Source organism: Falco punctatus, assembly GCF_963210335.1.
Source record: "Falco punctatus genome assembly, chromosome: 6".
NCBI classification, from domain to species: Eukaryota; Metazoa; Chordata; class Aves; order Falconiformes; family Falconidae; genus Falco; species Falco punctatus.
Window position 1 is genome coordinate 85,428,963 of NC_137585.1, and position 25,566 is coordinate 85,454,528.

Sequence of the window (25,566 nt, forward strand, 5' to 3'; positions counted from 1 at the left end):
CGCGGGGGAGGGAGCGCGGCGGGGGCAGCGCTGCTGGGTCAGTGCTGCCGCTCTGCCTGCGCCCTGCCTGCGCCCTGGTGCCTCGGGCAGCCGGTCCGCCTCCGCTGCGCCTCGGGCGCCGGCTCGGAAGGGGGTAGCCGCGGGGGAGGGGTGGCGGCGGCCGTGGGCTCGCCCGGGGCTAGCCCGGCGGGGTTAGCATGTCCTGGCTAACGAGAGGAGGGAAGGAGAAGGAGGAGGCGGAAAGCTCCCTGAGCCCGGAGGAGGGGGGCCTGCTGGTTGAGGCCATGCTGGAGCACGGGGGAGACCCGTGGGACTATAAGGAGGTCGGGCAGGAGCCCACCCTGAAAGCGGCGGAGAGGCTGTGGCTGAATTACGTGGCCGCCAGCCACCCCAAGGGGGAGAAGAAGTGCGCGGCCCTGCAGTGGCTGCTGTTCGACCTGGCCCGGGTGCTGCAGGCGGCGGTGGAGGAGAAGGAGCGCTGCATCCAGGGCCTGCGGGGCGACCTGCGGGCGGCTCGCGGGGACGCCCTGGCGCTGAGCCGGCAGGCCGAGCAGCTGCGGCAGCTGAGGGAGGCGCTGGGGGCCGAGGCGGCCGAGAACGCCCGGCTGAGGAGGAAGGTGCAGTGCCTGGGCACGCTGCTGTCGCTGGGGCAGGGCGTGGATCACGGGAAGGCGGCGGCGCTCGGCAAGGCGGACGGGGAGCCCGAGGCGCTGGGTGGGGACGGCTGGAGCGCGGCGGCGCCGGCAGCGGGCGCCGCGGGTGCCGGGGAAGCGCAGCCGGCGGAGGCGGGGAGAGGGCGCGGAGCGGAGGATGTGGCCGGGAAGGAGAAGGCGTGGAGGAAGCAGGAGGAGGGGTGGCCCGTGTGGGTGAGCCGGCTGTGGGCCTCGGAGCACTGCGCGCCCTTCACACGCGAGGCGGCCAGGCGGGTGGTGGCCGCCATCGGGCTGCCGTGGCCCAAGGTGAGGGCCATCACCAGGGCCCTGCCGGCCGCCGAGACGCTGGGCGGGGAGGTCTTGAGGCTGGTGATCAGAAACCTGGGCGAGTACGAGCCCCTCAAAGACAATACGGCGGGGGAGCCCTGGAGAGATGGCCAGGAGGCATCAGCCCACGTGTGTGGGAACGTCTTACTCCGGGTGTTGAAGCAAAGGAAGAAACCGGTGACCCCCGACTTTGACGTCTTTGGGGTGAACGTGGAGCAGGGGGACGTGGGGGTGCTGGCCTGCCGCGCTCCCGAGCCGCAGAAGGAGCTTTTCATCAGCCTGGGGTCTACTTTAATCGGCCGCCCCCTTAGTGAATGCATGGCTACCTTGGAGAACATGGGGACCCTGATGGGAGCCGAGGGAGGGGGGAAAGGGATGGCAGAGAAGCATGGCACGGAGGAGAAGGGGAGGAAATACATTCCCAGAGGGACAATTTGGAGGTACTTGATAAGCCAGGGGGTGAGTGAAAGAGAGCTGGATAGTCAGCCCACAGGCCTTTTAATTGCCAAAATGAAGAAAATCCTTCAGGAAAAGGGGATGAAGCAAGAGGAGATTTGGGAAAAACTGACTCGGATGAATTCTTCAGCTCCTCCCCCTATCCCGAAGAAAAAGCTACACCCACCCTCAGGGGACCTTCACAATTAGCAGCCCCAACCCCTGTTGTCAGTGCGATTAACCTCCACTAGTTATCCTCCACCGCACTGACCTGGTGTGCAGGAGGAGAGGCTGCGTGGAGGTACGACAGCTGTTGAAGGGAGGTGGTGGGAAGTTTCTTAATTGCTATGGGATCAAAGACTATGTTATTTGATAATCGGGGTCCTCCACTTCTGGCTAAATCCATCTGGATATTGGGAGTGGGAGGCGAAAAAGGAAGGGGGAAAGAAGTAGAAGCCCAGTTGTGGGGAGAGGAGGATAAACTGGATAGGTAGATAATTCTGGTAAAAGGGAGAGGGGAAACATTTTCAGAAAGAGTTTCCTGTCTCGGTTCAAGGTAGATCTGCCCAGAGGAAAATTGTGCTGGAGGCTTCTTCCCCTCCTAGTACCCATATATATATATATATATATATATATATGTGGTAGTAAAGCACAGAAGGGTTGTGAGGAGGCTGAGGGGTGCAATGAAGGCTGAATAGACTGGGATTTAAAATCCCTTTTTTCACAATTACTGTGGAAGCCTGTGGATGTGCAATATGTGGTCGGTGGAAACCCCTTGTAAGCTTGGGGGTTGGACCTGGCTGATTTTTAAAGGTCCCTTCCAACCCAAACCATTCTGTGAATTGTAAATCCACACTGGATTATGCCTTTGGCCCCTGGGAGTGGGCAGCACTTGAACAGTGGTGTGGTTTAACACCAGCTGGTAACCGGGTGCCGCGCAGCCGTTGGCTCACTCCCTCCTCACCCAGGGAGGTGGAGAGGAGAATCAGAAAAGAATGTAAAACTCAAGGGTTGAGATGAGAACAGTTTAACAATTGAGATAAAATAGAACCAAAAGAACAATAATAATAATGACAGTTATAATGAAAAGGACTGAGACTGGGAAAGGAATGAAATTCAAAGGGAAGGGAGAAAAGAAAACTGGTAATGCACAACTGCTTACCTTTTGCTGACTGATGCCCAGCCAGTCCCTGAGCGATGATAAGCAGGCCTGGGCATCCCCCCCCACAAGTTTATATACTGAGCATGATGTCCCATGGTATGGAATACCTCTTTGGCTAGTTCAGGTCAGCTGTCCTGGCTGTGTCCCCTCCCAATTTCCCAGTGCCTGTGCCACTCCAGCCTTCTGGCATTGCCTGAAAAACCAAGAAGTCTCTGACCAAACCGTTCCCACACCAAATGCAAAACATGGTACTGCACTAGCCACCAATAAGAAAATTAACTCTGTCCCAGCCAAAACCAGGACAAGTGACAAATTGATTATGTGGACCCATTCAAGAGGTTGAAGGAGGGTTTGTATTATGTGCTGTTGATGGAACAGCAAGATGGACAGAGGCAACAGCAGTGGGTGAGGCCGCTGCTAACACCGTGGTTTGGTGTGTATATGAAGTATTGAGCGAATGTCCTGCAGTCATAACTGATTGAGAGAAAGGAAACCACTTACCAGATGCAGCAGTCCAGAAGTTGCTGGAATGAGTAGAGGTATGTCAGTTAACTCACATTTCCTACCATGCACAGTCCTTCAGAGTGATGGAAAGAGCTAATAGGTCCATCAAGGAGAGACGGAAGCTGATTGATGAAGAAAGAAGACTAAGCTGGAGCAGTTCTGTCTGTGTGCTGGGCCATGGGAACAAAGTGCTCACCAGGTACTGCTGCAGCCCTTAAGAGCTGGTCTGTGGCCCTGCCCCACAGACAGACATCCTCTGTGGTGATGCCAGTAAGCGGCTGTGTGCCCACGATGCTGATTTGATCCTGGAGCAGGGAGCACAGGCCCATGCCGCACTCCGGTGTCTCACAGCTGAGGACTGGCATGCCAGTATAAAGCAACATGGAAATCAACCCCTGGTGGGAAATGTGGTCCTATGCACATCCCAGGTACGAAGAGGAAGGCCCAGAGAAAATTTAGGCGTGATTGTGGCTTGTTGGTTGGGAAACAAGAGACCTAAATGGAAACGGAGAAGGGGGGTTTTCATTGGTAGATGGGGCTCGCTGCCAGGAAATCGGAGAGAATGTTTCTAACGTGTAAGTGAGATTGCTCTTTGGGATCAAATGTGGCTGTGGGACCTATCACAGGTGTGGACCACAGAGACCCTCACTGAAAACTATGTTCTTCAAAGTGCTTAGTGTTGTGTTAAGTCAGCATCAGGAATATTGTTAAAGCATTGCAGGCCCTGTTTCAGTGTGTTCTGCTGGCTTCTAGGTGTAAGAGCAATAGTTTGGATGTGAAACATTACCACTGCTGTTAATAACTTTATTTCTTTCAGGAAAGATGTCAAAGGAATTTTAATACAAGACCTGGAGATGATGGGGATGACCTCAGCTGTTTGGTTTCCCAGTAATAAGCGTTTGTTAATAGTGCTTCCACAATTAAGTGTCTTTACCTGTAAGAGAGCGAAGACTGGACAAAAAGATGGAACTAATAAATTAGATATTCAGCTTGGGTCCCCACACGGGTCAGCCACAGAAGTTGCATGGGATACAATTGGTACCTCTGCAAGCAGTGTAACAATAAGGGGATGCAGTTGCATCACCTGATACGCTCAAAATTGTTCAAATGATGCAGATTTAGTTTTGGCCACTGAGCCTATCCAAAACTAAAATCACACCATCTGCAAGTATCTACAAACCCTGTAGGACAGTATCAATGTTAATTCTGTAAGATGGGGAAAGAAATGGGGAATTGAAGTGTGAGGCATGAACTATTCCAGAACGCATCCAGAGTGTGACCTGTACGTATGTGGGTTGTGCCTCTCCTATGATTGCAAAGTCTGCAACCTTGGAGGTACTAAAAAGCTATCTGGAGACTATCCTGGGCAGCTGGCTCTAGGTGACCCTGCTTGAGCAGGGGGTTGGACCAAACAGCTTGAAGAGGTCCCTTCTAACCTTGGCCATTCTGCAATTCATTTTATGAAAATGGCAGCAATTTTGGATCGTATACAAGGTAAATGGATAACAAACTTCAGACTGTTGTTTGTTTGATGCAACAGCAATGATAACTACCTGGGATAACCAAATATGGCACATGGTAAAAGCAACTGCCAAATTAAAAAGACAAACCAACAAACTAGAAGCGATTAAATTCAATAATATCTCTATTGTACTCATGCTCAGTTGTTAGCTGTTAAAACAATTTTTTCAGATGGGTTAGCTCTGTTCTCATGGTTATTACAACGAGATCCCTTATTACAAGGGAAGTTTCACCAACTGCTGTTGCAAATGGACAACTAAAAGAAATGTACATACTAGTTCTGTACTGTTGGTTGTGGACCACCGGAGGATATTGTCACATGTCAGTGGAGAAGTCAGTGTGGGAACGCTGGTGGTGTTTGGTAACAGTGCAGGCTGCGTATGCGTCACCTCACCTGTAACGGGAGAGCAGGAGGATAACATGACCTCTGTGGCTCCAGGAGAAGACCAAAGATGTGGCACTACATCTGTCAGTGGTGTACATTTATTTGCCTGTTCTCAAAACAGGGTTTTGTTCCAGATCGAGGGACTAAGGACGTCTGTCTGGGAGCTGAGAGGCCTCGCTGGGATGAGGTGTTCAGCTGGCATGACAGCATACAGAAGGGAGCCGTGAAATCGGAGAGCAGACAACAAGTTGCAAGCCTGAGGACCACCTCAGGCAAGTAAGGACCTGTCAGAACCAGAGACTGAAATTGTGAACTGTACATTGTTGGTATGTGTCTGTGGGTTTGTTTCCAAAAGTACTGCTATGCAGCACTTAATGCAGTTAATCCTGTACTTGTTGCTGGTTTTAATAGAAGTCATGTTCTTTATTTTTCTGTATATGCTTTGCTTGTTTCAAAAGGAAAGGATGTGCTCATGTGCCTACCTGAACATCTTGCACGCGTTGCTAGCCTAACAGTTGCGGTGGCTTCCAGCTGGAAAGGGTTGAGCTTATGAGCACCTGGAGTGGTCTGAACATCCTTGGAGGAGGTCAGGCAGACCAGGGGGTGGCTTGTGAGCAAGAGGTCCCACTGGACCATGCAACCCCACAGAGCTGAGGCCCCAGCAGTGCTGGCAGATGGGTGACAGATGCCTCTGCTGATGCTCTCCTGTATGTGAACTGGCAGATAAGGTCCTGCTACCACTTAGCTTGCATGGGAATCAAGGCTAAGGTGGAATAGTTGCGTATTGCAGCAGGTAAACTAAACCTAATGGGACAGCTATGGGGGAGTCGTGGGGAGCCAGGCTGCCCGCAGTGGGTATCCCTGCCAGTAACACAGTGTCAGGCTGCGAGTGCCAGTGTAATGGCATCAGAACTGTCACAGCTGGGTATGGCTGTAGCAAAATGGCTGTGGGGCCAATGGAGACTAATTCATCAGGGGCAGGTTGTTTATTTGGGAGGCGTTTGGTTACAGGAGAGGAGGTGGCAAAAACAGTGGGCCCTGATGCTGAAGAGTGAAGGATGAGGTATGAAGTCTGCTGAAGACCAGATGGCTCTGCTTGATGGTAGGAGTGTGGATGCTGACGGCTGGTAGCAACACTGACCTGCAGACTCAAGCCCTGGGAGGCTGGAAGGTGTCGCCTGGGATAACCCGTTGGACTTGTTCCATCAGGTCTCTGGCTGTATGTTACGGCGTGGGGGAACAAACATGCACCTCGGGACTTACAAAACTGTCATTGAGGGTTGGCTGTGTGTGAGATCTGTTAGATCTTGGACCAGAGATCTAATCTCTCTAATCTAATGAATAAGTTTGTAACTTCATAGCTGTGACTTATAGATTCCATAAATATGTAGCTTGATCAGTGGTATGGTACTTAAGTTATTATTTTTTTGTTTTGCTCATTTCCATATAGTCTGTTCACCAGGCAATAGTGTGCCTCAGTTCTGTCTTGGGTAGCTGGTCTGAGGAGGGGAGCCATACCCTGGCACAGCCGCAGGGCTGTGGCTCGTACCATGGGAGTGCTGCCTGCCATAAGCCTTCCTCTGACAGGCCTGGGTATCACGGAGAGCAAGCTTAGGACAAGCCTGACCGCCGTGTGCCCTGGAATGCCGTTATTGGCCTGCTTATGCATGGTTGGAGAGGGAGAAATCCACGTACGCAGCGGCCAGGCAGAAATTGCTGATAACGGCAATGAGCCATCAAGGCTACTGCAGGTTCCACAAGCCCTCCTGCTCTCCCTCACGTTAGAGCGGCACCAAGAGCCTGCCGATGCATTCATGATAAATGTGGTTTTGAGTGAGAAGCCCACAGAGGCTCCAGCTGCCTTAGAAGAGCAGCGGTCCCTCAACACAACAAACAAAAATTTTAACTTTTAGGAGAGTAAAGGTGTGCTGGGACTGGGTATTGTATGATGGGCCAATTAAGTCTGTCCTCAAAATGTTACAAATGAAGTGATCCATGATAATTTCAATTGTTTTGAAATGATGATTCTTACAAAAAAGTAAAATTAAGGTGTAATAAGGACATTTTTCCCTAGCAACGTAATTCTGTATTTTCCATAAAGTACCCTAGAAGTAACATAATTGTGCTTTTTAGCGATGATTTTTTTTTTTTTTTTTTAGTGAATGTTAATATGTTCTTGCTGATTCATCAGGCATCTGCCTCTCAACTATCAGTACAACCACAAGAAGAAAGATAAACGGGTGTGTACTACAAGTCAGTAATTATTCAGCATGCTCCCGTTTTGTCATTTCAGTTAGTACCAAGTACCACATTGGTGAGTAAAGCCCAAACCTCTCGGGTATGCACACGTACCTTCTTTGAAGAGTAGCCTTAGGGGCTGGTAGACACCTTCACTTGAGAACAGCTGTACCTGGTAAACTACCTGCGGGCGGTGGATGGCACTAAAATATTGCTATTAATGCTATTTTCCATCTGAGTCAGAAGGGAAAACCAATTCTCTTAGAGAAGCAAATGTGAAAGTGGTAGTGTGCATCTTTCCCCCCCCTGCCCCGCTCAAACTAAGGCCACTAGATTTTTTTGAGGTGAATTCTGGTACAGTACTAAATGAACCAACAGATAAACCGTCAAAGAAGCAGAAGCATTTCCTCACGTTGGGACAACAGCCACCCCCAGCATGAGCTACCTGCGGAGCCAGGTGGCAGGACCCAGGTGGCAGGACCCAGGGCAAGGTGTTGCAGCAGGAAAAAGCACATGCACCCCCAGCTGCCCCCCTCCTCCCCACTGGGAGCGAGGCTAAGGCTAGCCCCATCCTTGCTGCCGTCACCTCCCTGGAGTACAGAAAGCTTCATTTGCTACCTGTTGGTAAGGCAGAGGTAAACAGCATGGGGGGGATAATTAGGCAACCCCTGGGCCAGCCTCTTCAGCTCGGACCTGCAGAACCTGTCCTCCTTCACACACAAATGGACGTGAAAGGCCCGCTGCTGAGGGGGTGACGTGCACAGCAGCTGTATTTTTTTCACCTGAAAGGTCAGCAGACTGATTTCAACTTTGTATCTTTGGAGCTACTTGTGTCCTGTGAGTCAATGTCTTTCACGCACATTTCCACAGCCAGCTGAACGCATCACACTGAAGTCTGTCCATCAGTCAGAGCTGGAAAAGCGACCCTTCTGCAAATACGTAAACAAAAAAAAACAAATCTTGCAATAAAATTGGTCTCAAAACACTCAAGTCTAAAAATTAAAGTTTATTTCAGTTTTAGAAAGGAACAGGAAAATATGTACATAAGTATCTCAGTTACAGAAGCAACAGCATGTTGTTTCTTTTCCACGTGTAGTTCCCACTACTGCCTGGCACTTTGAGATAACTGGATATATTTCTCAGTGCCTTTTAGATGTTTTACAATACACACACAGAGAGAAACAGCTCCCAGTGGAAATCTGGGCAGTACTAATCCACCTCAAAAATATTTTTTCTTACTTTGATTCAGTATTTGGTATAGAAAAGACACATCATAACCTTGACCTGGGCCAGCAGTACGTGCACAATGCTGGTGAAAGCAGGCAGCTGCCTCCCACGTGTGCAGGAGCCAGCTGAGGCTGCCCGACGGAGCAGGGCTTGATAGCTCATGTACTGTGCAGCATGTCAACTGCCTGTCCCACGGACAGTACTCGACTACATTTAAAATATTTTTTTTTTCTTCCACCTAAATGGCTTGCCCAGCACTTCTTTGCAGACTTAGCTCCAAGCGCAACCGAAGGGAACTCTGCCCAATCAAGGAAGACAGGACTGCACTTCGCTTCACATAGGTATAATCAAGAAGCATGGACCAATGATTGACCAAGTGTACAATCAGCAGGCTATTCAGCTGGTACCTTATCTGTACAGAATACAGTTTGCTAGATATACTTACTCTTGGTACGAATACAGGTTTTTTTTTATTAATAGCTAGCTTGCCTTTTTTTTTTAAAAAAAAAGTAATGGTCATGCTGATTTACCTGGCTCAATTTGAAAGATAAACTCTTTTTGCCACTAATTCAACACTTTTTCCACTTAAAGGGTCTTTAATTCCCATGCAGAGGACAGCACTTTAAGCACAAGTGACTGTGCTCACTGTTAGGCCAGTGTTTGAGCACTTTGCTGGACTGGGACTAAGGCCATCAGCTCCTTGCATGACTGAGCACTGGAGAGACAAAAGAAAAGCAACAACAAAAAGTGTCAACTCATCATGTCTAACTGGACTCTGAATTTAGGTACTGGCGTTAGGTAGTCAGTCTCCCTGCACGTTCATTAGGGCACGGAAACTCATCCGTTCCTCTCGTAACCCATTACATATGATAGGTAGAGAAACCAGTTTCCCTACTTCAGCATTACACTCACATGCCCCTCAGTGGGAGGTATTTACTCCAACTGATCGTCTTGTTCAGAAAGATGTGTTAGATGGTGAAATTATCATGTACTAGATCTAGCTAACCAGCGTTTGTTCTCAGTAAAAATACTGATAAGGAAAATAAATGCCTTCAACAGAAGTGGTGGTTAAAATATTTTATTTTTTTTATCATAGAACATACTGCTGTTTACTTTAAATCACTTTAGAGTAAAGGCACACATTGTTAAAAATACTTCAATTTTACATCACATGTACAAATGCATAAAACAGATGTACATGTCACCAAAAAAATACAATATGGCTTCATAAGGTTGAGGTGGGGCTGGGACAATTCCACAAATATTTAAATTTTACAGGATGCCGTTAACACTGAAAGGACTGACTAGAACAGAAAAGAATGGACCTAAAACACTGATTATGTTACATAAACAGTACAACACATTGAATATACAACATTGAGCATTCATGTATGGATTTATAGGATTATTAGTTCTGCAAATTCATCAGGCTTTCCAGTGCCACTGAGCAAACAGTGCATGTATATGATCTGCCAGTTTGCAACAGTGGGAAGATAAATTGCAAATTCTCCATCCACAAACAGGCTCCTTGAAGAATCTGCTAATATGCTTTGTAAAAAGGAGTGAAACAACAGACTTACGGTATTAACTGGAGAGAAAAATTTAATGAATGGGTGACTTACACTGGAATAAATTGTGGCTAAAAAGCATAAAACATTAATTCTGCAAGAATGCTCCATGACAATCATTTAGCATTAGTCCCACCCAAGTTTAAGGCTCATATCTAAAATTTACCTTAGATTTGTTTTCCTCTGTGTAAAATTACCTGAGCACAGATATCAAAGATCTACAGAGCTTTTAAAATATCTGCAGATACCTTAAAAATCTGTAGATAACTTAAAGCAAAACATCAATATATTGAATTCTACCAGCTAAGAATTCTCAAAAAAACAACCAACAAAACAGTATTTTGGTACATCAGTAAAGCCAGGAGAAGAATGAGCTTAAGCTTTTCCTTTCATCTTTTAAAAATGTACATACAATGTAATAGAATTATGCAAATAGGACTGCTGAAGTGTAAACAATACATTAAACCTTTTTTAAAAAAAATCAGGAATCAAAATTCAGGCAGTCACTCTGGTCTTCTAGAAATTGTTTACAAATGCTGCTTTTTCTCTTTCTAGAGATGGCTGGTGGTTTCTTAAGCACTGATAGATGGAAAATAAAAAGGATCCACCTCCACTGTATTCTCTATTATCATTTACACTTTGTATCCAAGAAGCGTGAATTGCTGCCATTCTCATTCGCTAAGGTTTTTTTCCTGCACAAGTGTAAGGCCCAGATCCAGAAAAGCACCTAGCATCGTCTTAAGAGCTCTGCAGGATCGGGTTAGATCTAACAAGTTTAAAGATAAACATGCACTTAAATGATTTGCTGCACCGGAACTCATAAAATTTTCAAAGTGCAAGGCAGAAAAGCATGAGGTTGCATGGACAGACCAGCTCCCAGCAAAGTCAATGCAATCCCACAGAGGAGCATCAGACCCTTAATTTCATTTAAAAAGATTGAAAAAGACAACACTGCACAGAAGATACATATACATACTTTCAGCAAACAGACTGTACGGGATGATTTCCAACACAAGGTTTTGGAAATACACCGTACTAAAAAGCGGCTGGTTGATTTTATTGAACCAACTGAAAAAACCCAAAGAAACACAAAGCTAACATCACCTTTTCCTCCTCCTGCCTCACACACTGGTTCCTTAAAAGAAATTAATACAGACACAAACCTCACTTCAAACAATGAGCAACTGCATATAAGCCTGAGGAGCAAATGGGACTCTTCCATTCTAATACATCAGGTTAAAACGTTGATATGACAATTACAGTTATTTGTATTGTTGAACTGGGACTAGCTGATTGCAGAGGGCACTTTAAAATCATTGACAATCCTATATAAATGGTACCAAAAAATTCCTATCAAATATGAACATCAGATTAAAAAATAATACTAAAGAAATAGATTGATGATGGATGGCTGTCCTGGATAATTAAGAAAGAAAATCACAGCAGTCTGAAGTACCCACAATTCCAGGTATAAATAGCAGGTAATCCAAATAAAATGCTACAGCTAGTTTGAAAAACTAAATTGAACATTGCTTTTCTATTAAATACATTAAAATATTCATCCACTCAGAAATTACATTGATAAATAAAATATTTTCATGTATCAAAAATGAGGGGCAGGTACTATCAATTCCAGACTTCTTGTCCCAATAATGAAAGGTCCGAGAAACAAAAGTCAGTTGTACAGTAGTTCTAGTCTCTTAAATTTACAATACTGAATCCAGCAGGATTTGGCTAAATAATACAGTTTAAATAAGCTAATCTAAAGGAACAGAGTGTCCTGTAAACATCTGACACAAATCACATCGCATTCTGATGGCGTGGCTATACCTTCTCTATGCAGGAGAAAGACAATTCAACTGGTGGTGGTAACAAGGGATGCATTCTAAAGGCAACGTTCCTGTTCTTCAGTAAGGCTTGTAAAAAATTTGAGCAGTGTATGTATGACAGCCTGTACAATTCTGAAATTTCTGGAAAGCTCTTAAGTTTAAAAAAAGCCTAGATGTTTTGAGTATAAAACACACATTGAGAAGATGTCCTTTAAATTATGTGTAAAAGTGTCTGGCACCAGAAACGACCACTAGGTATCATTATACCCAAGGAAAAAAACCACAAAGAATCATTCAAGACAAGTGTCCCTGAACTTCGGAGCAGAGGCAGCCAATTAGGTTACTTTGTGTTCTTCTGTTCCTCTGGAAAAGAAGTCATGAACATACACTCTTCAAGCTGTCTGTACTACATCATCAGTAATATATATTATATATACAGTATGCATATATATAATATATATACACTTGTGGACATATTTCTTTTACCTCAATCTGGAATCATGTGGTTTCATGCAACACGCTTACCAGGAATCAAATCTATTCATTAGATCATAGCTGGTGTAACTTTAGTATCAAATTTTTATTATACAGCAATTCAGCATTGCTCAGCATCAATCATCTCAGACTAGAATCCTCATCTCACTCTTCTTTCAGTCCAGTTCACATTTGTTGCCTCCGTCACCCTTTTTCAGCCACCTTGTTCACATAGTGCCTCCACTTGATGTTCAATGCTGAGACCTTATTTCTGTCAGCTTCTGAAGATAGCTCTGTGCTGCTGGCATCGAGAGAATAAACTGAACTGTCCTTTGACCTATTCGGTAGCAGCCATATCCCATCAGTCCAAAAACCGTTGCTTTTATGACAAATTTGAAAATCTTACTTGAAGCTGATGGAGGAGGCACGCTGAAGCAAAAAAATATGAAACAATGTTAATATCCACAGAGCTGAAACAACAGATATTTTCCAATCAAAATGAGGATCTTTTCTCCCTTTCCCCCTTACAGTGCAGGGAACTTTCAGGTAACAGACGTGTCATGAATGAGCAACACATTCTTTTTTATGTTCAAGGGCTACATCTAAATTAAGTAACAACCACAAAAATAATAATAAAGCCTTCTCCACCTATGTACAATGCCACTCTTAACAGCTGTGGACCTTAACTTGCTCATCACTCCATCAAAATAACTAAACATCATCAAGACTTCCTGAAGAACACTGGCAGTTAATACTGTTTGTCAAACTGTTTCTAATATTACTATGCCTATCTCTGCACAAAGACAGAAGTCAGAAGAAACACAGGACACAGCTTAAGTCCAACAGCTGTACAGTCAACTCACTGTCATTCAGGGTAGTGGAGGAAAACAGAGCTCGGATATTCTCCATAACATGTGTCAGGACCCGGTCAGGTTTGTGCGGCCAGAAGGGGTAAGCCTGAAGCCAGGCTGGCCCCTGCACAGATTCGGAGGGGTGTTTCAGCAAGGTGTACCCCTGGATGCCAGACAGCCTTACCAGCCTAGGCTACAGCTCCCAGGGTTAAGTGTGTGGCGGCCAAGCCCCTGTAGTGCCCTCGGCCCCCGGAGCTCTGCAGAGGACAGCGTGGACAAATCAGAGAGACTTGGCATGAAGCCGTCTCTAGTATGGCAGGTATCGCTGGGCTTTAAGATCTTCAGAGAGCCATCTGGAAGTCTCTGCAGAGAGCCACCGGGAACCAGGAGGGCAGAGGACAACGGGCACAGGCACACCAGGTCACCCCTGCCTTCGAGCAGTCTTACTAACTTGGTGTACGAAGCAAACAGTTAGTATTACCTTCAAAATAATGCTACGTGCACACGTAGCCCTGCACCTTGACTAACAGGCTCTGTAGTAGCTCAGCTGGCCCTGCACCCACACTGCAACTCAGATAATTCTCTCACAGGTGGCAGAGGTCTCTACATGCCATTTCAAAGAAGCCACAAGTTCTCATTTATTTCTATCTAGAAAACGTTCCCAAGGTATTCAGAAGCAATCAGCTACAGTAGTGCAAAAACACTCAAACCGGGTCAGATGTGCTGACATTAGGGTACAACTAAACCGAGTATACCCACGTGCTCAAACTAGGGCAAGGTTATTACTGGTAACATTTTGCATATTAAAGGAATATACAGAAAGTGTTTTAAAAAAGCAAACACACTGAAAAAAAGATGGGGTAAAGGCATCCCTTTATACCCTCTTACACGCTATTCTTTTGCAATTCCAGCCTCTCAGGGCAATTTAAAAAAAAAATAAATCAATTCACAAGAAGCTGAAGCAAACAGTAAGGCCCGCTCAGTCAGGCTCAATGCACGAACATAAAACCTGAACGTCTGAAAAACGTATGTTTCTATCCAGACAATTTCCAAGATCACTTTGCAACTTGTAAAACCTAACTAAATACCTGTAGAAGTCTTAAAAACTTTTCACTTGAGAGGCAGCAACCACTAACACACAAAACCCCACGTATCTGCTCCACAACTGCAGTGCAACAGCAGGATGTGTAGAAAAGTTTAAAGAGAAATGAGTCTGAGATATAGTTAATCTTACGAATGTAATTTGCTTCATACTATTTTAGAAAGTCAAGTTAATGCAATATTAATGTCTTACGAAAGATAACTCTTATGAAAGGTAACTCTTCCACTTAGTTCCGGCACTAGCACAGTAAAGGCAATCAAGACAGCCTGAACTTTTATGAAAAAGACCCTTCATGTAAACTTGAAGGCACACAATCAGGCTTTGGGCTATTCAGTTCTGTGATGTCCATAATGCAACCAACATTAACCACACAATTATATGGATTTGGGCAACCTCATTTTACATGTTATTTGCGAGGGTGCAGAGGAATATGGACATCTAGTTTGTGACTAGAGTTGAATCTAGGAGAGGCTTAGCCTTGAAAAAGACTTACAAATGGCTAGGCAGGGCTTCTCTACATTGCATTCCCGGATCCAGACACCAAAAGTCTCTCTAAATCATATTTTAGATGCCTAAATACACCACTTAGGTGGGTCACAGTCTTTTCTGTTTTTCAGAGCCTCTGAACAGATGGGTGAGGTGCTTACACAAACACAGTGAACTACACTGCCAATAGTTGAAAGGCTCTATTATCCTAAACCACTGTAGAACCAGTACTACCAGAACCCCTCCTACATTTCTGAAGTCCTGACCTTTCTGGCTTTATAGGTTACACATAGTCTGAACATTTTGGTTCAATTCCTTCTTTCACATAGCGCATCGATTTTAATAGGTACTTTGGAGCGAGACTTCACCAGATAGGTGGCTTACATCAGCCTATATTCAGGTATATACATTCAAAAATGTTCCTGCTTATATATACAGTTAAAAACAGGCTATGAGCAACTGTGATACTAAGCTTGCCAAAGCCAGCACTGTCCTGACGCAACAAAATCTTTGAATCCAGCAGTTTATATTTACCTAAGCTAGACTGGAACCCTGCTTTTGTTTTCACCATCTTCTACAGCCCTCATTTGAATTCTCATTTTAAAAGCCTCAAATGTGGATCAATGAATTTTCTTTCTAGACAAGGGCATCTTCTCATGTCTACTTCCCTTGATATTGAACTATTTATTTTTTCCTTTGATATTTTCTTTTCCTTTGCTGTAAGCACAAATTGCAAGCACAGCACAGCACAGCAAGTCAGTGAGCTGACAGGGCAGGGATGACAGCAGTGATGTTTCCTCAAGCTGTGACAAACAACGAAAAAAACCCCAAACCAACCAATTACTGGTGTCTTTTAGCAAGAGAAACCATTATGTCAATGCATAGGAAAGGATAACTGTTACCTCATTATTTCCTGGATGTTTAAGTCAGAGTTCCAGTTCTTTTCAATTCCAGGTACATGGCCCATCCCAACAACACCAACTACAACAGCTGGGATGTATTTTCTAGGTTCAGCTGAGAAAGAGATGGAGAGAAAGGAACACATCAGTATAAGAATTAATTTCAGGCTATAAATAAAATAGGTAATGTGTGAGATTATAAAACTGAATTTTCCAAGAGGCAGGGACTCTTACTACTAGATAATAAAACTTTGCTATGTACTAAAAATTAATACTCATGTCACCTACTGCCTCTTACACTGCAAGTCTGAAAAAAAACCCAAAAAAAGCCAGCACCGTTTCTGGATTGTTTGTTTCAGTAAATAGGCCTGGCCACGGCTCATACTCCATGCTCTGGGTGAGAGGCTCAGCAGATGCAAGCTAAATTAATTTTTTTCCTTCTCTGTGTGAGTCATGCCTCCGTACTGCTTATCAGGAACAGCCCTGGTTTTGCTGTCTCCTGAACAGAGAGCATTCTCCACCACTTTGGACAGCAGCAGCTGGCACACAAGACCTGAGCTAACAAGCAAAATGAAAAACTGGAGAACAGCACTTGAGACCACACCTGCCCCTGTTAAATTTACTGCTACAGACCGGGCCTCAGCAAGTAAAAGCAAATCCCACACCATTCATGTGCAGCAGCTGGCCAGTCACCATTAAGACCACTGCAACACATGCCAGCTCTCACCTCACCTCCTACCTACCATCCAAATTCTACAACACCCAGTGGAAGTTAAAATGTTCCTGAAAGTTTTGGGATTACCTCTCCCCCAATGAAAAAATGGTCCACACCACAATAAAAATAACTCACAGAAAAAAATTTAAGTAATAGCAATCAGGCTGCTTTCCTATGGGGAATATTATACATAAATATAAAATGTGAGTAAGTTTTACTGTCTTGCTTTAAATACCCACCCTTGGTTTTTCCAGGAAAAAGTAAAAAATAGAAATGAAAAAAACCCTGAAAAGTAGCCCCCCTCAAAATAAAATGAAAAATGAAAACACTAGAACTATTACACACGTTTTCAAGAAGTTCTTTGAAAAATTACACATTTTCCAGATGCTGTTTGGAGCAAGTATCTGAATGCATCTGTACCTCTTTCAGCCTGATCGACTGAGCTAACAGGAAATAACTGTGTTTGGACAAGCTCTATGAAGGCAGCATTGAGGCACATTAAGCAAGTGAGATGCGAGAACACAAGTGTAATCCTCTTGCTATTTTTTCCAAAGACAGTGCCAGAGGTCTGCAACGAAGTGATTACAACCAGTATCTTCTTAAGATATTAAACAAGATGTAAACCATACCTCAGTATGCTTATATATAGGAAGGGCACGCAGATCACATATGGCAGAAAAATACTTCCAAGGGCTAGAGAAACGCAATTATGCTGTATGCCTATACCTTGCTGAAATATGCAGCGTCACACGTTCCATTATCATTGCCACATCACCAGGGCTTCCAGCAGCCCGATTTATAATAAGCAAACTATGAAGAACACTAAAATTAGAGGTAATTAACTTAGCAAGAAACATGTTCCTGAGCAGCTAGTGATGGCAACGGATTTGGTGAGGTAACAGAGTGGAAGTGAGATAAGACAACAAAAGCCTAGACTGCCCCATGCTGTGCTGTAATATCAGATGCCTGCCTCTTGAAAAAGTTGTCAGGCTAATTAGTATTTTCCAGTTTTAAATAGCACAATGAGAAAGGAATCATAACTTGGGAGTCTACCGCTCTAGGTGGTTGCAACATAAAAGTAATAGCCCTTTTTAGGTTTTTAAGCACTGTAAACTTAGGTGACATGTGGCACACATGAACAGAACATGCCAGATTTCCTGAGAACCGAACTTTGGACTAATACACAAATACCACCTTGCTGGTTATGGTATCTGCTTTAAAACAATCACCTTCTGAAGCTCGAGGTAGTTCTATCTGCTTTGCTGCTTGCTTCAGCATGTAGGTCAAGTAAATATCTCGTTCAGAGACAATCGTTCGATGAAGATCAGGGAATTCTCCAATCATTTCTGCCATCATCTGCTCCAGTAAATCCTTCTGTTTGCACTTCTCCACATCATCTTTACTGAAAGAAAGGTTAAGTTTTCTCAGTATGTGTTATGCTTTTAAAGCCCAACACAGGCAAACCAACGAATAAAAACAATTGGGTATTACACACGTTATTCACCTAAACCCATGCTCTGCATTTCTCTTCCCCTAGTCCTCCTCTCCAAAAGCAAAACCACCTCTGTAAACCTGTAAAACTGGATACCTAACAATGCGCCTCTACCGTGAGGGGAAGAAGAGAGGTCACTTGCCTTAGGCAGTTCAACTGGATTTTTACCCTTCCCAGTTTAAAAGCTGACAACTCAAACTGAGCAAAAGCACTAGGGCTTCAAAGGAAATAGTTATGGTGCCCCACTTTCAGTGTGTATGAATAAGCTTAGAAGAACCAACACGGGGCACTCCCGAGGAAGCAGAGCTGATCTCTGAGCACACAGAGGCTCTGCTTAAGGAACAAAAAAAAAGCCCATCATAAGGCACAGTCTGAGGGGATGGGAAGAATTCTGCAGGTTCCCAGTGTCAACCACAGGTTTTCAGCTGGGAAGTCAAAATTATAAATCAATTCCCTGAGCAGAAGAATAGGAAATGAATAGGAAGTAAACAAATAAAAACCGCAGGAGTAAATGTCATGAGCTTTTGTATTTTTCACAGGTGCCGCTAACCTTCTGTTTACACCCACAACTGTGGAACAGTCAGTTTGTGGCAACAGAACCATCTGGTTTTGCATCACTGTCTACTGGAGAATGATGCCAAACATGCTTTCTTTAGTTTCTAAGATCAAAAGGACACTACAAATGTTAACAGAGCAACGAAAAGGAGAAATGTATTGCTAGCTTTCAACAGATCATAGAAACATCAGACTGACAAGAATTTGATGTTGAATTATTACTCCATTTTCCACAGAATCTCATGTGATGGCTGGGTGCACAATACCCTTCCCCCAGCCCCCAACTTCCCAATTATAAATCCTTTTCAACCTCTACCACGTATTATTTTTAAAAATCAATATAGCAGATTAGTCAATTGAACAACTGCCCCCCCCCAAAGCCTGCAAATATTTTTATGCTGGTATTAGAATAGCAAGTAAGAAAACTTACTTTGTGCATAAACTGCAGTTAATGGCTTGAAAGAAGGTCAAACTCATTTTACAAATTAATGTAACAGCAAGTATTTATACAAGAAATAACAATTAAGTAAATGCTAAGACTTGAAAACAGGAAGTTTGATTGACAAAACTACAGTTTGAAACCTGACCCAATTTCAAAACCTTGTAAAAACCACCATAGATCACTCCATGAGCTGTGCAGAGGTCTGGCCACAGGGTATGAAAGAGGCACTGAGATTCAGGGACCACGTACAGCGAATCCGTTTCTGCCCAGCCTCCCAAGAACACGAGTCTAGAAGCAGACTGAATTCAGGAGTACAGCTGAGCATGTGTTCTCGCCCAATTCAAGCAAGTTATCACACACCTGCTTGTGAAAGTAAACCTGGCACAGGGATGTCTCCAAAGGGCAGGGGAAGCCACAGTGAGCTAGAGAATAGCTGTCTGAGAAGTATTAGCCCAAGGCAAAACTTCTGAACAACATGCCTTTATAAAGGCAATAATCATTAAGAGTCTACATGTTGTCCACAGACTTTATAAACATTTTTTCCTGTTCCAAAAATCTGCTCAGACAGCAGATTCAGTTCTCGAGCTGCCCTGATCCAGATGTGAATTAGCACAGCAGGCCCAAGTCCTCTGGAAATCCTAAGGAGGAATGAATTAGTATACTGAGGCCCTAGTCTCCTCTACTTAACGATATCCACACAGAGTAGTGGGGAATATTTTATTTTCAGCGTAAAAATAAAAAAGTAATTTAAAAAAGTTTATTCTTAAGTACCCTAGGAATTCTCCAGCACCAAATCTTTTGCTTCATCTGGAAGTAATGATTCAAAAGGTAATTAAAAAAAGAACTGGAGCAAGATGAGAAAGCCAGCTTTCTTTTAAAAAATATGGATTATTGCAGGGTAGTTTGCGTATTTATCCATCTCACTAACTTCAAGTTTCACTGCATCAGGCTGGGTACCAAGGACTTCCAGCTAGTACTAAAGTCACACTGAAGAACTGAACAATTCACTCTGATAAGGCATGGGATGCTTATTCATACCTGATTGGGTCAGATAAGAAGCAAAGGCCCCAGGCAAGCTTGACTTTTTGCCAGAAAGAAAGCGCAGCAATTGCTCTCTTAAACGTAACAGGGATGGGCCGGTCTCCAAGATGGAATTTACAGAAAGGTACTTTACTGGCCTGAAGAAGATAGAAATCACTAGTCAACATTTCATCCTTATTAAGAGAACATTTTTTTTTTACTGTTATACAAGGTATCTTACAAAAGAGCAAGTAGTGTCATACATCACAACATACTGACATATATCAAAAAATATTTTGGCTTGGCAGTAAATACAATTTCCAAAATACTGCTTCATAAAGGAATACATCAGCTACAAGATGCAGTAAGTATTACAGTAAAAAAATTAAGTTGTAATGCCACGCTCTTCAGGCTACTTTTACCTAAACAGAAAGCTTCTGCTTAAGATTACCTAAGGTGAAGAGATGGGGCGCTCAGTATCTATGTGGGTCTCAATAAAGTCTAAGGTGAAACAACTGTGGTCATTTTGCTTTTACCTAGGTTTTGTCAGGATCACTAACCTATCCATTTGTCATGGCAAAATACATTCAAGAAGGAGCTTATGAAACAAGAACCGATGCCAGATACCACATGATAAGGCAAAGTGAGACTTTGTTGTAGCTCAGACTGACAAATCTTAGCACAGTACAGAATTTCTAGAAAACTCTTTCCTATGCATACTTGCTTAAAAATTTCAAACAATCACTTTAAAACAGGACAGAGCTATTTATTTTTTTTCTTTCAAAATGGGAAACACTTAAAATTGTGTTTCACTCTGGTCTGGAATGCTCAGAAAAACATTAAAGAGAAAACTGTTTCAAGGCTTAAGGATAAATACACAAAATTATGCCAGATTCTTTAACAGTTTTGTTATCTCTGATGTCCTTACTAGTGCCTAATTTACATAAAAATAGCAAGATATATTCTGCAAGGTGGATACATAACAGTGAAAATAGTGTCTCAGTATTCCCAGACCAAAAAAAAAAAAAAAAAACTAGTTTGGATACACAGTACAAGTCCAGCTATTACTTCCCAGTATCACAACTGGCAGTAGTACAAAAGGGAATGTCAAAAGACCAGATATGACTTACAAACCAACCAGATATTTCACTTCCCCAACCAATCCTTCTAGATGAATGTGTTAGATCTTACTAATGCTTTGCAGTTGGTTTCCACAGCCTGAAACCGCTAACAGTGGGACCAGGATCCACATCCAGAATTCAAACCAACCCAATTATTTAACAGGAACAAGATAAATAAATTATTAATGGAATGAAAACATATGCCATCAGAAATACCATCAGGAGAAACCCTTATAATTTGAAGCCTTTTTGGAATTGCTTACATGCCACTTAGGGCTACAAACCTCTGTACTTTGAAGCTGAAGGTTATTCTTACTACTTCACAGGCTTCAGCACAAGTATGGCCAGAGTGCTCTCTTCTAGTCACTAGCAAACAGTTTTATTTAATTTGACTCTAGAAGCAGAAGGCCAGTAATTTGACCTCAGAAAAATGATTTCAAGTTCACACCTCTTTGAAAGCCTCCCTGAATTCTCCTCCTGGGGCCATTCCCAGCTGTTCTGTGATGTGAGCAGAAACCTTCAGAAGCAGCATTTGCATCAATCCAGACATGACTCCATTCTGGTGGAAGAGGGAGAAAAACATTAAAAAAAAACAACTCAAAACATCAACAAACTGTGTGGATTTCTAAGAAGAATGCACTGTTCACATTCATGAAAAAAACATTAATTATCTTAGTGAAGAAGCAGCACTGAAGCTACTTTATGGAGCCAATTCGCTGATCAATATAGATCTTTTATTTCAGTTTCTATCAGTTGTGAAGTAGCTTTTCACTTCAGTGTGCGGCCAAAGTATTCTCCCTTTGAACAAAAATGTATGGCAGAGGTAAGAAAAGAACGGCGGGCAGCCAGACTCACTTCAGTCTGTATTTACTTCACCTTGAAGCTTGAAGAGTGTCTGAATAGCCGAATGGCGAAACAGCTCATATTGTGCATTTGATTTTTCTTGGCCTATCCGGTTACAAGAAAATAAGGCACCACAAGAATATATTGCATTGAATGTACGATCAACACCACGTTACAGAGATACTGAAAGGGAAACGGCTAGCGGTATAATCATCCACACTTCCACGATCCTGGGAAACACTAAGCTGAGGACTGGTTAGGTTAACAGATGCAGAAAAATACCACAGAGAATCTAGTGCTGTGCAAGAAATTGCAGGGCGTGACTTCAGCACCTAAGACCTCAGAAAAGACCTCAGTCCTGAGTATGGCTCACTCCCACAAGCAGATGGAATGCCCTTCCTCACACAGCCTATTATTTTTTGAACAGAAACCTAAAATCAAGATTTTTTAAGAAGAAAAAAAAAAAAATCTCCTCTATATTACTTGTAAAAATTTTTCCTTCCCTATCCTTTTACAAAAAGGATGAAGATGAGGTGACACAGCATAGCTTGAGTTAATGCAACGGACTGAAGTTACCACAGGTCCTGGCCTCCATTCCTTGCTCCCAGGGTCATGCTCAAGTGACCCATCCTGTGCCAGATCTGACGCTTGTGTGACCTCTCCAAGGGCTGCAGACCGTTTCTGCAGTTAAGTGGACTGAAGAGTCACTGAGGCCCAGAGCTGACAAAAGAGAGGCACTATTTTCAAAGCCAGCTGATTATCTGCTTTACCATGCTACAAACTAGCAAGCATGGCAGAAAGACAGGGGGCTGGGCTCCTGGAGGGAGATGAGGAAGAAAGAGGGCTGCGAGAGAAAGAAAATTCAGCATCCTTGGGAATCAGTTCAAAAGCCTGGGGGACGAGGCTTTCCAGAAGTTCAGAAAGGATGCCCATAAAGAAAAGAAAACTAGGATAATGCTGCCTGAGGTTATCTGCTGGCTGATCTCCCCTTCAGGACTGATGTGTCTGAAGTTGCATTTCTACACTGTGATAGAAAGATTCATCCTGCTGGCTAAGAGAGGGATGCATCTTTCAAGTGTGCCCGAGTCATCTGTGCTCTTAACCTGCACGAAACTCCGTGCCTGCTCTGTTTGCTCAGCATCAAGGAGATCAAAGGTGGCCCGCAGCCATACGTAGCAGCAACCAGCAACAACTGGCCAGCCAAATACTGTCAGGGGATAAAGAGCAAAATGTACATAAAACGATGGGAGCAAAACAATACGAGTTTTATTATCAGTACCAGATTATTCAATGTTAGATAAAGGAAAGCTGACCACAAAAGAACATTAAATCCCGAGTGGCTGGCAATAGTTTCACAGGTTAGATGCAACAGCCATAAACACAAAGCAATGCACAAGTAGAAAGAAACTTAACTGCACAGGCAGAGGGATGCAGAGCTATTAGCACACAGGAGAAAGCAAAATACTAATTTTATCAGCCCAACATTCAACAGCAGTCAGAACACAGCCTAAGGAGGCAGCCTGGGGGCTACTCTCCAACGGTATACAGATCCAGCACTAACTGCTGAACTGCAGGCAGAAACAAACCATTTGTATTTTAGTCCTCTGGATTTCTTCTTTTAAAACCCCTAATTCCCACGGACACAACCCTGTGCAAACACAGCCTTGCCCAGCTGGAGCCTGGAACTGGTTTTACTACTGCTCCAAGCACACTGGAGGTTAGACTTTAAAGCACAGGTGAAGGCAGCAACTGACAGCAGGCTGTTCCTGTCCATAGGGATCACCTACCAATTCACATTATATCCATTTTATTTGACAGGACAATCCTGTAGGTAACCAAAACATGAAAGGCTGTATTACGCAGTGCAAAACAAGAGCTTTTTCACTCTCAGAAACGTTAAAAACCCCAACATTACACAATATTCCTGCACAGGTAACTTCAGCCTAAAGAGGTAGGTGAAAAACATGAGGTTGAGCTAAGATTTCGCTGCCACCAACCCACCTTCTCTTCTGCCCCGTAACAATGTTTGTCAACTTTTCCTGTGGCAGGACTAGCAATCATACATCTGCGTAGGGACACGATGCAGCTAAAAAGCAAGCCCTGCTCAGACTAGCACGGGGCCATGGTATGGACACAGAAGGGACAGCAGAAACAGGAAGCTGGGGGAGAAGCTAAACAAAACTATTGTTACTAGTTTGGTTTAAGCCAGTTGTTGCTGTGCATCTTCAGGTAATCCGTGTTTGAGCCAGGTATCAGTCTGCACTGTGTTGCTTTGCTTAATGGAAAGTAAACAGGTCTCTGCAAACAATTGCAAGGGTTTTGAAACTCAAGGAGGGGCTGGAGGAAGGCTTGTTTTTAACCTGCAACAACTGCTTGATAAGCTCTGAATACCAGTCACCCCTTGCAACTGTGTAAGTTTCATGTTAACATTGCTCAGTCCAACTTTAATTAAGAGCAATGAAATGCAATTTTACATTTAAGATTTACACAAGTAATTACATGAAGACACAGTTTTCTTTTCCTCATTTGATATTCAAGGATGAAAGTTGCAGGCAGTTTTGACTTTTGGTTTAACTTTTGAGCCCAAATGCACATTTCAGTGCGAGAGGACAACTGAAGTATAACTGAGCAACTTACCAGCTGGTTTGACTTTTACCAGAGAAAAACGCACTATAAAGGAGCATGAGACAGTTGGACTGTTTTCCCTGATCTTCCCTATATAACCCATGCTGCTACTGAATCAAAGAGGAAAGGCTGGGGTGTTTTTTTGGTTGAGACTATAGATGGAGAAACACATTATTTAAAAGGCACAACGTCCAAATTTCATTATTTGCATTATCCCCGGTGCCAAAGGAGACTAAGACTGGACTGTAACAATGCGAAGGATCTTTATATTATACTCTGGCTTTGGAGCCTACAGAGTTTATGTTTCCTACTGTCTGCATACAAGATCACTTCAAGCCCTGGTAGGAAGTGCTAATTACAAAGCTGCCAACATGAATTTACATCACAGATAAAAAAAAAAAGTGCTCTTTTATTTTCGTTGTCCTTTTCCTTTTAACAGAGAAGCACAGCAACAGCTGTTGCGTTTAGCTCTGATATTAAAAAAAGGCTTCTGTGCTTGTTTATGAGGTCAGAAGACCCCCAGCTGTGCTGCTCTGGTTGTTGTGAACATGTATTTTTTTGGCTACACGCATTGGAACAATCCACAGTACCTAACATAAATAGATAGATGCAGTAACTCATGCAATATGCAAGTGTTTTGCAACGTTCTTTCCTTTGATAGGACATAGAGAAAACAGGAAAGACACATTATTGCCCAACTCTAGGAGTCAGGAAGCCTGCACTAAGACACTGTGCACACACACACAAGCAGACTAGCCCCTAGCCACTGCATGTGTCCCTGCATGGATGCAGATTGTATTCTTACAGGGGGTGCAAGCCCACAAATTCCCCATGACATCAATAAAACAATTCCAATACACAATTACCACACAACCAAGATAACAGTCTATGGATTTGTTCATTCAACTGGACACTGGAAACACTTTTTACTATTGACAACATACTGCCATTCTAGTTAAATGTCCTGCCATTTTAAAGTCATTTTTGTGCTGTTTCACTGTGCCTAGCTTAAAATTACTTAACTGGGTGAAACTGAAAAAATCCAGGACAACACTTGTTTTGCACACGCATCCCAGACTGCTGCATCAAACA

The 25,566-nt window shown here is 43.6% G+C and overlaps 2 protein-coding genes across 5 annotated transcripts in view; one reads left to right on the plus strand and one right to left on the minus strand.

The window, feature by feature from the left end:
* Positions 1–45: 45 nt before the first annotated feature.
* On the plus strand, positions 46–7,107 carry LOC308066529 (uncharacterized protein). Of its 3 annotated transcripts, none has more exons than XM_080393958.1 (2): positions 46–3,509; positions 3,899–7,107. In XM_080393958.1, exon 1 carries the CDS (start codon positions 198–200, stop codon positions 1,623–1,625), a length of 1,428 nt encoding a protein of 475 aa, XP_080250084.1. In that variant the 5' UTR covers positions 46–197; the 3' UTR covers positions 1,626–3,509; positions 3,899–7,107. The 3 variants fall into 3 exon arrangements, with proteins under 3 accessions (XP_080250084.1, XP_080250083.1, XP_080250085.1); XM_080393957.1 differs by having other exon boundaries at positions 46–5,313; positions 5,999–6,383; XM_080393959.1 differs by having other exon boundaries at positions 46–5,263; positions 5,999–6,383.
* Positions 7,108–8,216: 1,109 nt separating this feature from the next.
* The window catches only part of TRABD (TraB domain containing), a 35,731-nt gene continuing 18,381 nt past the window's right edge, over positions 8,217–25,566 (minus strand). For both annotated transcript variants that reach the window (XM_080393971.1, XM_080393972.1), the window contains exons 6-10: positions 21,455–21,565; positions 19,904–20,043; positions 17,606–17,778; positions 15,665–15,776; positions 8,217–12,752 (exon numbers count right to left, since the gene is read on the minus strand). In XM_080393971.1, the coding sequence (XP_080250097.1) occupies positions 12,575–12,752; positions 15,665–15,776; positions 17,606–17,778; positions 19,904–20,043; positions 21,455–21,565 (714 nt within the window). In that variant the 3' untranslated portion in view covers positions 8,217–12,574. The remainder of the gene's footprint in view (positions 12,753–15,664; positions 15,777–17,605; positions 17,779–19,903; positions 20,044–21,454; positions 21,566–25,566) is intronic.